This window comes from Monomorium pharaonis, chromosome 7, assembly GCF_013373865.1.
Source record: "Monomorium pharaonis isolate MP-MQ-018 chromosome 7, ASM1337386v2, whole genome shotgun sequence".
Lineage (NCBI taxonomy): Eukaryota > Metazoa > Arthropoda > Insecta > Hymenoptera > Formicidae > Monomorium > Monomorium pharaonis.
This window is the reverse complement of record NC_050473.1, coordinates 12101277-12116115: the sequence shown is the minus strand read 5'-3', so window position 1 is coordinate 12116115 and position 14839 is coordinate 12101277. Positions and strand designations below refer to the sequence as shown.

General features: G+C 46.2%; 1 protein-coding gene across 7 annotated transcripts in view; it reads left to right on the top strand.

The window, feature by feature from the left end:
- Positions 1-14839, top strand: part of LOC105832359 (protein trachealess) — a 76494-nt gene that overhangs the window by 53151 nt on the left and 8504 nt on the right. For 5 of the 7 annotated variants that reach the window (XM_036289295.1, XM_036289294.1, XM_036289292.1 and 2 more), the window contains 3 exons: positions 9966-10204; positions 14139-14215; positions 14535-14624. In XM_036289295.1, the coding sequence (XP_036145188.1) occupies positions 9966-10204; positions 14139-14215; positions 14535-14624 (406 nt within the window). Of the gene's footprint in view, positions 1-3335; positions 3568-9965; positions 10205-14138; positions 14216-14534; positions 14625-14839 lie in introns of those variants that run through there. The other 2 variants (XM_012673225.3, XM_036289293.1) reach the window with 2 other exon arrangements.

Here is a 14839-nt window from a genome sequence, read left to right as displayed (position 1 = left end):
CTACTTCTCGACGCAATACCCGTCCGCTCGTTGGTTTTCTACACGCGATATCATCTCTCCCCCCTCCCCTCGCCCCGTCTCCGCTGGTATAATCAGTAAGTCCGCCACTAACTGGCGCAACACGCGTAACCGCTCCAGAGGACACGTGCATCTTCGAGCGCGCGCAAGTCGGGCGCTCGATCCTCGCTCTTCGAAGGCCCCGATCGTAATCTTTCTGTCTCTCAGGTACGGCGCGTTTGCTACGTGTTGGTCGGAAATTCTCGATTACACGGAGGCGGTGGCGGGCCAGTTTATTACGAACACGTGGGAGGACTTGGCGCGCACGTAACACCGTAGGTAATACGTGTACACCACCCGAAGCGGAGGCGGTCGGCGGTAACGCCATAAGATAGGGTCTCATTATTGTCGGTACAGTGTTCCTAAATTGCCGCCCCGAGCCGTGGTAGACGACCCGGGAGCGGTGCGCCGGGTCCCGCACGACTAACTAACGGTGGACCAATTAACTTTCAATTAGAGAATGGAGATAACTCTTATCGCGTCCGCGGGCCCGCGGGGGTGCGGCGGCCTTTAATGGGGCCCTTCTTTACCCGACGGCCGACGTTTATGCGTCCGCGCTGATACATTGTCCCGAGAAAGGGTTAGATACGGATCGTTATGTACGTTAAAGCGATATTATCCGATTGAAGGAACTCGCGCGATTAACCGCCGAGTTTGTGCGACCGCACGGTCGTTCCGATAACGCCGCTTCGGGACGTATTCGGATTATCGTTTGTATCCGCGCGCGATTAACGCCAATTCGACAGAAACGGTTACGCGAATGCGCGAAACCGCAAAAGCGCCGGGTTTTCGCAATTTAACGCGGGCGTTTTCTTCAGTGGCGATTCCTCAGTGCCACTTCCTCTTCCACGGAAACCGCGATTAATCAAAGGGATCAGCGCGTGACGTAGCTTAGACAATCGCGACGAGCGTTACGTTCGTTCGGATAAACGCACAAACGTACGAGCTATCGAAGAGGCAACGAGCGCGGGACATCCATATGTATGATTATGAGAACGGAGTTATCACCGAGGCTCCCGGGTAGGAACACAGCCCGCAGCCAAGTTCATATTTGTGCATTACGCTCACGTGCAACGATACAATAAGGAATCCTTCGTATCGGGGATGCATGCTAAGTACACGCAGCGAGCCCGTCGTATCTAGCAATGCCGATACATCGTCGTTTCCCTCCCCCCCCCCTCCCCCGCGCCTAGGCTTCGATCGCGTCTTTCGAACCTGTCGGATCCTAGGAACGGCGGACAACCTATCGGTCTATCCGTTTTCGTCGCGCAAGCGATTTCTGAATACGAATATCTTAAAAAGACGATCCGAAATTTCGAAACACATATATAACACTCCGTGTGCATATTTCTTCGTACGTAACTGAGATTTTTTAATATCTACGTTGAAAAGAATATCAGCAATTTAAAAATTGAGAAAAAGCAGCAGCTTAAATGTATATTATAAAAGATATTATTGCCAGAAGAATAATGTACAAGTTGCATAATATTAATTTTACTTATATTAATGTGATAGGATAGAGTACAAAAAATATATATATATATACATATGGAATGATTTTTATTTATTATTATAATATTATAATATATTCGGAACAATATATTACTGTGAAGAATATTTTTTATTAACATTTTAGTTGGAATACCTCTACACTTATTATCGAGTTATATTGATTCTACAGCTTCAAAGAAAATCTATTTGAAGCGATGTCAGCTAATTTCCAGGCATGCAAGAATAACTTGTCTAGCTTGATTTGTGTTAAGATTATACATGCACGAGAAAATCGTTTCTGTGATCAACAGATGCGTTCAATTACCGTTCTCAACTCAATTTGTTCGCGTAATTCATTTCTTTGTATCCTTAATATTTTGCTTTCCTTGCGAGTCAATCCGTTTCTCTTTGAAAATGTGTTCAGTGGAATTTGTTCCAAATTTCTTTAGTTGCCAAGGTTAGACGACAAATGAGTGACAAAAGAATATTTAAAGGATACAAATTTAATTTATAATTTCCTCCTTTTCCGAATTCCACTTGGAAGAAGTAACAATTAAAAATATTGCTGTGTGTTGCGAAACGTTATTATAAAGTCGCGTATGTGCATATGATGAATTTGTAGACATCGCGGACATCCGTTAGAAGATGTGAAAGTCCTGGCTTCCATATGCACGAGACGAATATTGAATACCTGCTCGACACCTCGCGATGCCGACATCATGGCGAATAATGCTCGCCGCAAACGCTGTTTCTTAATGTATGTTTTTTTTTCTTTTTTTTTGTTAAGATCTTATTCTCGATAATGCATCCAAATGGTAATTCAATGATTAGAATTAATCAGATAATATACTGTTTTGCTATATTAATGATCTAAGAGTAGTATGACATTAACGACGACTTTTCGATAGGAAAAATACTGAAATGAAAATTGCGCAAAAAAAGAAAAAGGAAAAAAGAATCATGCCGGAGTGATACGCGGCATCCTCGATGAAGAAGAACGAGGTTGCATCGTATCGCGTCGCATCGCGTAACGCGGAAGATAGAGGAGAGAAAGAGAAGGAGGGAGGCGAGAGAGGAGGAGGGAGGTGGAACGGATGAGGGAGAAGGGAAAAGAAAGAGATGGAGCAATGTCAGCTCGAAGCAGAGTGGAACACCACGGCAAGAACGGGGATCGTAGCGAAAGACGAAGACGAAGACGAAGACGAAGACGAGGACGACGGCGACGAGGACGAGGACGAGGACGAGGACGAGGACGACGTCGACGAAATAAGGCAGGGTGAGTGGGCGGACGCGCGTCGCGCTGGAAAGCAGCATCGTTCGTCGAGCAGGGCGTTTCGTGGGCGGGATAACTCCGCCCGTTATTCGGCGCACGCTCCCGTTATTCACGTACTCTCTCTCCCGACTCCTTCGTCCTCCGCGCTCTCTCGGTGCTCTCGGCCCGCGACGTCTCGCTCGCCGTGGACGGTACAGTCCCGTCTAGCCGCTCGCTCGGTCACGAACCCGAGACACAATCCGGCGGTACACGGGCCGCTCGTCCACCCTTCGCCGCGCGAACCCCGGGATTCGATCGGGGGTGCGGACTGTGGTCGACGTCGGGGTACGCACCGCGTCTACACGAATGACCGCCTTTCGGGCGCCGAGTTGCCGGTATTTCGCGTGACAGTTTGTGTACCGTGAACAGCAGCCGCAGCAGCAGCAGCAGCAACAGCACGGGGGAGGGGGGTAGTGAACAGTGGCGGTCGCGAGAGACCATCGGACGAAAATCGTCAGATAAGTGAACATAAGTGAGCGAAGCGACACCGAAGAAATGTTGCCGTATCAGGTGGCCATGGATTACGGGGGCTTTCAACGACAAAGCCCGGTCGGGGTCGGTGTCGGTGTCGGTGTCGGTGTCGGCGGACCCCATCAGGGGGCCGCTGGGGCGATCAACATCAACCCCGCGTTCACGCACTCCTGGTTCGTACCGGCGGACCTCTGTGTCCCGTACAAACAGAGTCAGGGTCCTCTCCTCGAGCCAGGGCATGTTGTTTCTCTTATACTTATTTCTCTAATTATGTATTACGCTTAATAGTTATCAATCACGCCGTTAATCTTTTGGACGGCGATCGACCCGCGATCCGACACGAACGCCCCGCGAAAGCTCCACCTGTTTCGCGTATCGTCTATCGATCGACCGCTTCAATCAATCGATTCAATTCATCAAAAGTATATAAATTCACTTTTATACGCAATCTTTTTTTTTTTTTATTCGCAATTACGAAGCGATTATGCCTGTTGGCGCGTAGCGGCGTAACTCGTGATACCTTTACACGGCGGACATTTAACTTCACAACCATCCCCCGAGAAGACACGAGCGTTCCAGAGACACGCCGTCGTTTAATCCCGATGTGCCATGTATTATTTATGTCACTTGACGTAACCACGTCCCGCGCGTTCGACAAATTACGCAGGTACACCCGGCGAGGAGAGCGGTTGACACCGAGAATTTCCGCGGCCCCTCGGAAATCGGATGAAAGGACCACCCGTAGTACAGGGTACGGTCCCAAGAGAGCTCTGTCACAGTGAGTGGATAATGGGAATGGTGATGGGTGGCGGTAGGTATAAGGCGCAAGGGTGGTAAACCAATGGGGCAGACGAGTACGTCACGCCGCGGCCGTAAACCCGATGTGATATCGGAGGAACGCTGATGCTGACGGGGCAACCGGGGGAGCCGTCAATGTTACCTTTCGCCCCTTATCTTCCTTCTCCAATATATATACCTCTATTTTGATTTTCCGACGTCGCCGGTAACGAACCGATCGCACTCCGGTGCGATTCGGCTGGTCTTAATCGCCGTTTTACTACCGTCGACCATTCCATTTGGGGACCAGGGAAAATCTGCGTAATTTATTTTTACACGTTACAGCAGGACGACTCGTCGTCGCGCGCCTTTTCGTATCTCGCGGCTCTTATCGCGATAGTTCAATCAATAAAATTAGCGTTACGAAATTCGACCATTTTATTCGCCGGAGGAGGATTGCGCCGGCTTAATTTGTCCATCTAATTTGCATTTAACGACGAAGCGAATCTACGTCAAAAATTATTATACATTAAGCTGGATGGTCACGAAACAATTAGCTTTTGACTCCACGAGATCAGTGACCGCGTCATTATATCTAACTTTGGTGACCGTGTCGCGCCACGAATGCGTCCCGCAACGGCCATGGGCTCACGTTCCCGGAAGTTAAGACACCGGCGCATCCGGATGCGAGCCACGGACGTGAGGCCTTTCGAAACCCCTTGCTTTCTCTACTAGTCGACCAAGCGTCGGCTACTTAACTTTTCAATGGGTGTCCACGTCTCGGCCAATCCGGTCTTTCCGGAGAGTCTTTCGCGTTGTTTTCAAGTTTCGGTTCATCACTTTCTTTCATATGTCCCTTTATCACTTAATTCTTTACAATTGTACCTTTTTAACAATTTTATTTTTTGTTATATTTTTTTTCAGTAATGTATAATGCAATGTTTTTTTGCAGAAGTTTCTGAGAATTTTTGAAAAATAAGTGATACAAGTGAATATTGCATGAAACATTCTGCTTTTACAGATTATAATCTTTTTTATCTTCTTTCATTACGGATTTCCTATTTTTCTAAATCGAAAATTATTAGATTCTTCTTACTTATATTTATTTATTCTTTTCGTAATGGTGATCTCGATCGTACCTCGGACGTTACGAAGCTTTATCTGCGACGCAAAGACAAAAGGCACGACAAAGCGCTTCGCGCCGTAAACTACATTTGATACCGGAGGGGAGAGTTTGGGGTCGCGTCCAAAATGTAAAGGAAAGAAGAAACAGCTCTTACAAGTGCATTTACCGAAAGTTCTCAGGCTCGACCTCCGCTCCTCCGCATCGGGAAGCTCATCACGTAGACTTTAAGCCCTCCCTTATCTGCGCGTCATCAGGAGCCAACTTCCCTCCGACTCTCTATCTACCCGCTCTCTATCTCTCTCCCCCACCTCCCCCCTCTCTCTCTCTCTCTCTCGCCCTCTCGCTGTCGCGCACACTTCGCCTCTCTTTCTCTTTCCTTCCCTACCCTTCCCCCTTTTCTCTCTCTCTCTCTCTCTTTTTTTCCGTTTTATTGTAGGTGTGTAGCGCATGCATGCATGCGTACGGCGGTCGTGATTTACGTCCGCGGATGCAGCGAGATACTTTAGTGCTCCCGGCGTTATTCTTTCTCTGCTTTCTTTTTTTCTCGTTTCATCCACTTCCATTCAGATTCCGACTGTTCCGTAGAAAACATTTCCCCATACCCGTGTCGTTATTCACCATATCACGATGAATATTAGAATACATAGCGTACACACATCCGGTTAGCTCTGACCTACGGCGAGAGTCGCCGGAAAGCATAAGCGTATCGGTAAATGGGAAATTTCAGGGCGACTAGAAAAATTGTTTCTAACCGCAGTTTTTTCCCTTTCACGTTTGGATTTGATGACAAGAGCCGTCCCGAGCTCATCCTACATGTAATTGCGTAACGCCACGAATTTACACGCGTCGCATTACTCCCTTCGCGCTCGCTTATAAAACCCGACATGATTCGAGCGTTGCATCATGAATGAAATCGCGGACCGTACTTTGGTCCACTAGAAGCGAGGGATGCATTGTGAATTATTCATGACATCGAATAAGAACGTAAACGACAAAAGACAAGCGACAGCTATTTTTTTTTTTTTTATAGCGACTTTACGAAAGAGTTTGCCAACTCGCTGATATCTCGCAGTCACTCTGGCGACTAACCGCGTCGGGACGAATTTTAGAATTCGCGGATTAGCGTCGCTCGAGAAACTCGCCCGTATAGAAATCCGCGTCGAAATCGCGGCATACCGAACCGATTTACGATTCCCCGCTCTCGAATCTAATCGCGACGCGGAGCTCTAAAACTTATTCTTCGCTCCTGGTTATCGGGCGGTCGGCGGAAATGACATTTTTCGCCGTAACGCTACAAAAGCCCGGGCAACTGGGCATCCGATAGCCACCCGGTCTCCCGCTTCCAGGGACCGCGAAAGAAAATTATGTCGAAACTGGAGCCGTAACATTAGGAGCGTTGTATTGTTGCGCGAGGCTACGACTCTCCAGGGAATAGGTTGGAAGGTCCGTTCGTCCTTTTCCAACTCGTGTTCCTCTTCGACGAGGAGAGAACGCGCGCGCGCGCGCGCGCGCACGCTTGTACATACACAGACTCGCCCATGGACACGGAAATACAGATGGAACCGGGACGTACCCTCAGGTGGTGCTTCGGACCGGCAAATGAATCGTTTAATTGAATTAGTCGATGAGTCCGTGCTACGACGCGCATTATAATTTCTACGGTTGCCGATACCCGTTCCCACTTCTCGCCTTGTCGCCGAGAGGAATCATATCGAAGAGCTCGGGGACGATCATCGTCGGGGGTTGCGAAGGGGTTGCGAAGATTCTCGTTACGATTACATTGCCGCGCAACTCACTCGAGCAATATGATTCTCGTGTATATTCAATGGACGTGTCTTTAAAAATGTTTTTCAATTTTGCATTTCTGTCACAAGATCGCGACTGAGGGAAATCTAAAAGTAAAACGGTACGAGCTGCCGTCCTTGAAAGTTATCTTGTTAGCTACGAAAACGCTGTCTAGATATTGTAATAAATTCGCGTTTTCCGAACGCAACTTTCTCTGAAGAAATTGCCATTATTTCTTGAGATTATCCAATACCGGGAATCACTGCTGACATTTGGAAAAAAAAAAAAAGAGTTTTTCAAATCAGACTAACACATACTCTTCCTTATCATTCTCGATATAGAGGATCCGTATTGTCGTGCAGCCGATTATTAGCACGCAACGGTCAATTTTGGTCTATCTAAGGCACGACGCGATTCGACGATCCGAAGCTGAGAAACATAGAAACGGAGGGCGGCGGGTACCTAAGGGTGAGAGCTTGTCATAGCTCGCTGCTGAATTATTGATGGGCAGGCACTTAAAGAGGCGAGAGGATGTCGAGCGCGGTAGCGGAAGGCGCTTCCACGGTGGTGGCCTTCTCGAGGATCGCCAAAGATGTGCCGGGGATGCGATGGTATTGCGCGAGGGACCGCTATCTCCGGTCTCACGGGACTCCCGGGTCTCGCGAGCCCTCGCCGCCCAATTCCGACCAATTTGACCGAAAGTTGGACGTAATTTTATTTTCACACGTCTGCAGACGCGTTTCGCCGCGGCGGCGGCGGCGGCGGCGGCGACCCGGGCCGAACGAGGGCGGCTACTCGGCGTGCTTAGGCTTCAGCTTCTCTCCGGCCAAGTTCCGTTCCTCTTGGGGAATAGATTCGACACGGTCAAAGGAAACGAAGGAAGCTGGCCCTCCCTTTTTTTCTCCTTGTATCCTTTATCCTTGCCAATCGTCGGTGGGAACCGTCGGCTTTTAATCGTCTCAATTTGGTCCGCGTTCACGCGAAGGGGAGCGACGTTTGTGCTACAAGTAAAACGTGACACGTGAGAAAAATACGCGAAACTCGCGTATTAGATTTGTATTATTTTTAACGTTTGAAAGTAACGCGTTAAATTATATCCGTTCGAATAGCCGACGAGAATCGGCGATATCAAGCATCGACGGGAGCAGCTTAGCGCACGCTTCACTGCAAAATGCGTACTCTATCATTTGTCGAGCGGCCGCGGGAGGGAAGAATCTGTCATTATCCCTTTGGGACGAAAACGAAAGCCCGCCCGTGAACGAAACTCCGCCGGGTGTAGGAAGGGATCGAGTGTCGCGGAATGCCTGTAAAATGTCAAAACAAGATTCTGGCACAGTGGTGGCTTATGTATATATATATATATATATCGGAGGGATGCTTTCTCTCCTTCTCTCCCCCTTTTTTTACGACTCCCGATCCCCGCTCGGGTGGCAGTGAGAATGGTCATAATGGGTTACCATCGTGTTGGCGCATCTCTCGCGCGCGAAGGGAAGACAAAATTCGGGGTGTGGGTGGTTGGGGAAAGCACCGGCGTTTTACAGTCGTTAAGCGCAATAGCGAAACGAATAAAAATCCCATCGTGTTTCGACCTGGAACCGCCGGTTGGCTTCCGCCAAGTCGATCCCCGACTTCCGAACGACGGGAGTTAGTTAATGGACGAAACTCTTAACTGTCTGATGCCTTCCTGGGGACAGATCCGCGTGAGGGAGGGAGAGGGCGCTCCGGTTTACGCGCGCTCTGTGATTTATCCGGACATTCCCGAGGAAGAAGGGTTACTCTCGCGCCTAACCGTTTTCCAGACGGAAAACAGCTGACGCGGCTAAACGTATTAAAAATTGGCGTTTGATGACACGGGCGCGACATCCTTTGAATCCCAATGACTCGCGCACGGCGAGAACGAGTCCGTTGGGGGGCTATTCGTCGCGACTTAACAAAATCTTGGCGTACGCTCGCGACATATCCTGGAAAGTAGCGCTCGACGTGGTCCACCCGCGCGCCGGATTCTCCGATTCGCCGTCGTCGAAGGTTAACGACCAAGCGGTACCAAGAAAGCGCCACGTAGATTACGCCGTCGCCGCCATTTCCAATTGGCCGGCGTTTACAGTTTAAATGTAAAACCGTGGACCCGGGGGGCCGTCCGTTGGGCGTGGTTACGTTACGCCGATGTTCACACGCGGATACGTTTGCCGGCTTGTCAGTAAACACGGGCTTTCATAGCGCTTGAATAATGTATGCCGCTTAAGCGGCGTGGCCGCGCCGCGACACAGCATCGCCACGCCTCTCCGCCTTTATACCCATTTGCGTGACCGCATAATTTCAGCTTCTGCCGCGCGCATTTGCGCGAAATAACAACGTCCGCCCCCGTCGTGCGTCGCAAATGCCATTAGAAGATGCGTCGCGACGCTCGATGGGGCATTCGGGGAACGGGACCGGAAGTACGGGCCGATCGCCGTCTTTCTATGTGGCTAAAACTTTACGAACGAAATCCATAAGCTCTTACGATCGTCTCGCCAGAACGTTCAATCGATTTGAGAAAATCGTATATTTACACACTTTCCACTTAATTCCAGTTTATCAATTCTTAACTGCGAGTAATACGTACTAGTAAATGTGAATTTTTAGAAAAATAAAAAATAAAAGTAATTACTCTCACCTTCGTGTACGCATTTGTTGCCACATTTCCCTGAATTTTTCAGCACTTGAGACTCGCAGAATAAATTTTTTTCTTTTTTAGAATTAGAGTCGAAAGTATAAAACAAGCGGCTCTCAAAGACTTGACATCCGCGGAGGGTTAAACGTTGGCAGACGAAATTATTCGAGATCTTTTTTTTTTTCTGGGGACTGTTCTCTGTACATGCGAATCGCAATCCACGATAGGGTCTACCGCGATCCGAAGAGACGCGCTGCTGCTTCGTCGCTGTAACCGTACGCGTGTTTGCATTACAGCATCTTGGAGTTGCGCAAGGAGAAGAGCCGGGACGCGGCGAGGTCGCGGAGGGGTAAGGAAAACTTCGAGTTCTACGAGCTCGCGAAAATGCTACCACTCCCGGCGGCCATTACCTCCCAGCTGGACAAGGCCTCCATAATAAGGCTGACAATCTCGTACCTTAAACTACGCGACTTCTCCAGTCACGGCGATCCACCGTGGTCCCGCGACGGTCCACCGCCCAGCAAATCCGTCAAAGGTAAGACAATACGTCGCACGAGGGAAAAAAGATTCGCTGGCACAGCACATTTCGCGCTCTTACGGTTGCAAAACTTGTCGTTGGCACTGCTAGTGCACCGACAGCGAAAAAATTTCTTAAGAGTGCTAATTTTAATCGCTGAAAATAACTTTATTTGAATTAAATTTGCTTGGTCAGTTGGTGTTTTTATGACTTAGTTTGTTCAGCAGGATTCTTTGATAAAATAACTTTCACGTAATATATCGAATGGTCGTTTATGATAGCAAAATTTGATTGTTATTACGTTAAAGATGTAAATAAGATGGCAATGGTTTGCTTGCAGCAGCTAAATCTTTTTTCTCGTGCATTTATCGAGCGATTGAGTAACAGATTCTGATCTGACATTGAATTTAGCTATTAAAATTTCTATTATAATTCAGTTATCACACGAAATATAAAATTCCCTTTTTATTTCCCTTAGATAGAAATGTGATACGCGCGGGTATCATAATATTGAGTATTTTGTTTTAATTTATCGGAATAAATGTAGCCTCTCGTTCTCCGATTCCGGACAACCGACTCGACGAAGATGTATCTGCCGATGATGTCTCTTGATGGATCAGCATTTAACCTCGGGAAGGGGGAATCATCCAGACTGTTAATAGGGATCGGGACCCGTATATTCCGTACGCCTAACTTCCTCTCTGGGGATAAGAATAGGAGAGGAAGTCAGCCGCGTTATAATTCCTTTACGCTCGCGTCGTCTGCAGTGGAGTAAACTAGTGTTGCGACGGACACGTGCGGAATGTATTGTTGCAGTATTTCATGTGTGATATGCATTTTATATTTTCCAATATATATGCTAAAGACTTAACATTTTAGCAATTAAATATAAATATATATGTATAAATTTGTGTAAAAATAACTTCGGAACAAAATAAGAATTGAAAGTAAACTTGATACTTAGTAGACAGATATATAAATGTAGTTTGTTAAATGATCAAAATTTTATTGAAACAAAGTAAATAAACTAGAAATATGAATGAGAGAAGTGTCGCCAGGGTATGAGGTAATCGCGTTAAAGCCAGCAGATATTCGATCTACTTCCGACTACGAACGATGTCTTCTCTCTAGACACGTGTCTTTTATTGTCAGACAGAACCGACATATTGTCGCGATAGTAGTGGTGCAATTCGATTTATAAAAATGTGTACCCGATAGGGAATTTTCGTAAACGCCTCGCCTTTATCGCAATAGCTTCATAAAGTACCCTTCGTCTACGTAATGTAACGCGAAATACAAGAACCACTGGGACACCCTGGAGTACATCTGACAAGAATTGTGGACAGTAGCCTCCTTAAGGAAACACGTAAACTTCGCAATAGATCGAGCTTCCAGATACCCTTTATAATTCCGGTGACCATGCAGCCTGCGAAAGAGAGAGATTTCCAGATACATAGTAATAGAGAATTGTCGGCAATCATCGAGCGATAAGATCGCCGCGGGCCTCCTTCATTTTCGTGCTTCATTTAGCGAAAAGGGAGTAGCTACCAGCTTATTTTAGTGCATTTTTGCTCCCACACTTTTTCATTCAAGTTAGTTGAAGCGCATTGTTACTCTCGTTATCGTTGCTTCACATCCCTCTCTATGTCGACTAATCAAGTCGACGTTTTCAAAAGAATAATAGAAACGTTGTTCATTATCGCTAATATATTCCATATATCGCTATGTATCGAAAAAAAAAAAGAATCTTCCACAAAAGAGAGAATCGTAAAGACACCGTTGTTGAACTCGTCAGGGAGCTTCACTTACCAGCGGAGCTACCGCATATTTTCAGAGTGCGAGGGGTTGGTTGAGTTAATATTTACAGTGCGGGAGAGGGTCGCGAAAAGATAGAGAACGAGAATGAGAGAGAGAGAGAGAGAGAGAGAGAGGGAGTTACCACGTACGCGGCTACGTATAAAGGCTTAGGTACCTCTACCACTATCCACATGAAAATCTAATCACGACAGCCCCCTACGAGCGCACGCCTCGCGTTACGAACCGCCAATGTAACTAAACTAACGAAATTGAGTTAGGTGCCGCGCATCGCTGTGCCGCAACTCCTCGTCAAACTAAATCCAGTGCGCCCCTCTTCAGTTCGCGCCGCATGTCAGGGCCACTGTCAGGACGAACGAGAGGTCTCTCGACTTAACCGGGTAAAATGATTTCGCGATTCCGGAATTTCGTGGCGCTAGCGGTCTTATCGATTCGCCGAGGTTCGTCGGGAATACGAATAATCGACAGCTTCCACACGTACGATAATTACGCGGTGTTCACTCGCAAAAATACCGGCGCGGATATTTTTCTAGCTTCCTAAGGCAAGCACACACGGTCAAGTTATATTTATCAAAATATTGTGATAAATGGCGGAAGTGGTACGGACTCGATCATGCGTGGATGAGGGTTGACCGCGCGACGAGCGATAATATAATATCCGTCTTATGGAAGTAATTCACCTTTCTCTTAAAATACCCTTAAAAGATGAAACGTTCTATATCAAGTTGTTTTAAACATTCTTCTTATAATAAAAGCATATTCCATGCACAATTAATAAGAAGATTAAATATTGAATATCGAATTCTGACGTGAATTATACACGGAGAGAATTTTCTCTTAAAAATTACCCTCCAAATCTGGTAACTGTAGGATAACGTGTGACCTCGAAGAATTTTACTATACTTTTTAGTAAAATTTACTAAAAGTATAGTAAAACATACTATACCTTCAATAAAATTTACTAAAAATATAGTAAATTTTACTAAAAAGTATAGTAAAATTTCTCGAGGTCACACATTGTCCCACAATTACTAAATTTTGAGGGTAAATTTTAAGAGAAAATTCTCTCCGTGTCGATTATCTAAAATATTCTTTACGGTTACAAAATATATCATAATGGAATCTTAGCTTGAATTTTGATACGGATTATAAATTGCTTAAAGTGAGCTTTAGCGACGGTACCTAAAGATCAAATACGTCTTCGGGAATAGAGACGACACGTGAGAGAGAGAGAGATGACGCGTGAGGGGCTCGTCAACATTGGCGAAAGGGTCATTATAATTGGGAGAACAAAGGCGTTCGTCAAGAAACGAAATCCCGTTAGATTATCCCGAAGTCCGGCTCGGTACGGTAGGAAATATCGGCATTACCTTGTTGACCGAAAACCCGAAACTTAGGGTCAGTCCAGCGAGTCGGGCCATTCCGCCTCATCCCGATGGACTTACGAGATTAAGCGGTTCGCGCGCGAGTTTGATCGAGTCTTCTAAGTCCTTTCATTACGGGAGCTACTGGGGAGCGTGGGATTATTATTACGGTAAGAAGTAGCTCGCGTCTTGTTTGTTAAACGAGGGGAGAAAAGAAGGCGCAAAAGGGGTCGGCGGGGTCGATGGTTCAACGCCGATGCGTAGACCGCGTGAGTCACGTATCGCTGATCAATCGAGGATACCTTTCTCGATAAGTGTATGCCGGTCCGCCGTAACTGTTCGACATTGCGTTACCCGTCCAAGATTTTAAATCTCTGATAAATCACGAATGGAGTAAACAATAGATTGGGGCGAAAGATTCGCCGTCGTCATTTCCACGTTTTTCAGCATGTTTTCGCGTCGAAATAAAGTTGGAAAGTTAGAGGTTTTTAAAAAGCGAATTGACAAATTTTTTTTTCTAACTAAACGAAAGAATATATGAAATCTGTATTAACAATTTTGCTTTCTCCTTTTCAAATTTTGCTTTTGCACGAATCTAATAATAAAATCGAGCGTTGCAGTTGCGTTAATTAAAAGTTTGGAAATACAGATACAGTCGTGAGAAATTAGTTATAGAAGCAACAAAAGAAAAGATTTACAATTTATCCATTTATCGGTCTTACAAGTTACTTTAGGCATATTAATCTTGTGTATTGTTTTCGTATCTTGCATAGGTGCTAATCGAGTTAGATCATCGTCGACTGCAGCGATAGAACATTTCGAAGTTCATCAAGGTACCCACATATTACAGGTAAGTTTAACTTTCCCTCTTGCTAATGTGAACAATAATGCGTTTATCAAATTTCATCGTTTTCAATTTTAATATATTTTTTTAATCGCGCATTAAATGTTGCATCGCGAGCTTTTTAAATTCTTCAATCAAACAAATTAAAATTATTTGACGTATAAACAAAGTACGAAACATAATTTGAGAAAAATTATCAGCATTTCTACTCCATCGCATTCTCTCAAGAGAAACAGTCTGTATAAGTGTTCGGAAAGCGTTTTGCGTATATCGTCTGGGAATATTCGATCGAAGTTCCTCAAGTGTCTTATTTTTTTGTTGCCAGTCCCTGGACGGTTTCGCAATGGCTGTCGCGGCTGATGGCAGATTCCTGTACATATCTGAGACTGTTTCGATATATCTCGGCCTCTCACAGGTAAGCGCGTCTCGTCGTCATGGCGGCCACGACTTCGATGAAGTCAGAAATGATGGGCATGGGTCAGAGGGTGCGTAGAGGAAAAGTGATAACGATAACGAGAAAGCGAAAGCGAGTAAAAAGCAACGTGGGGACGCCAAATACGAATGCAACGTGTACCACCAGCCGGAAGGCCAGAGATAGTAGAAAGATATAAAGACATGGCAGAGGGAAGA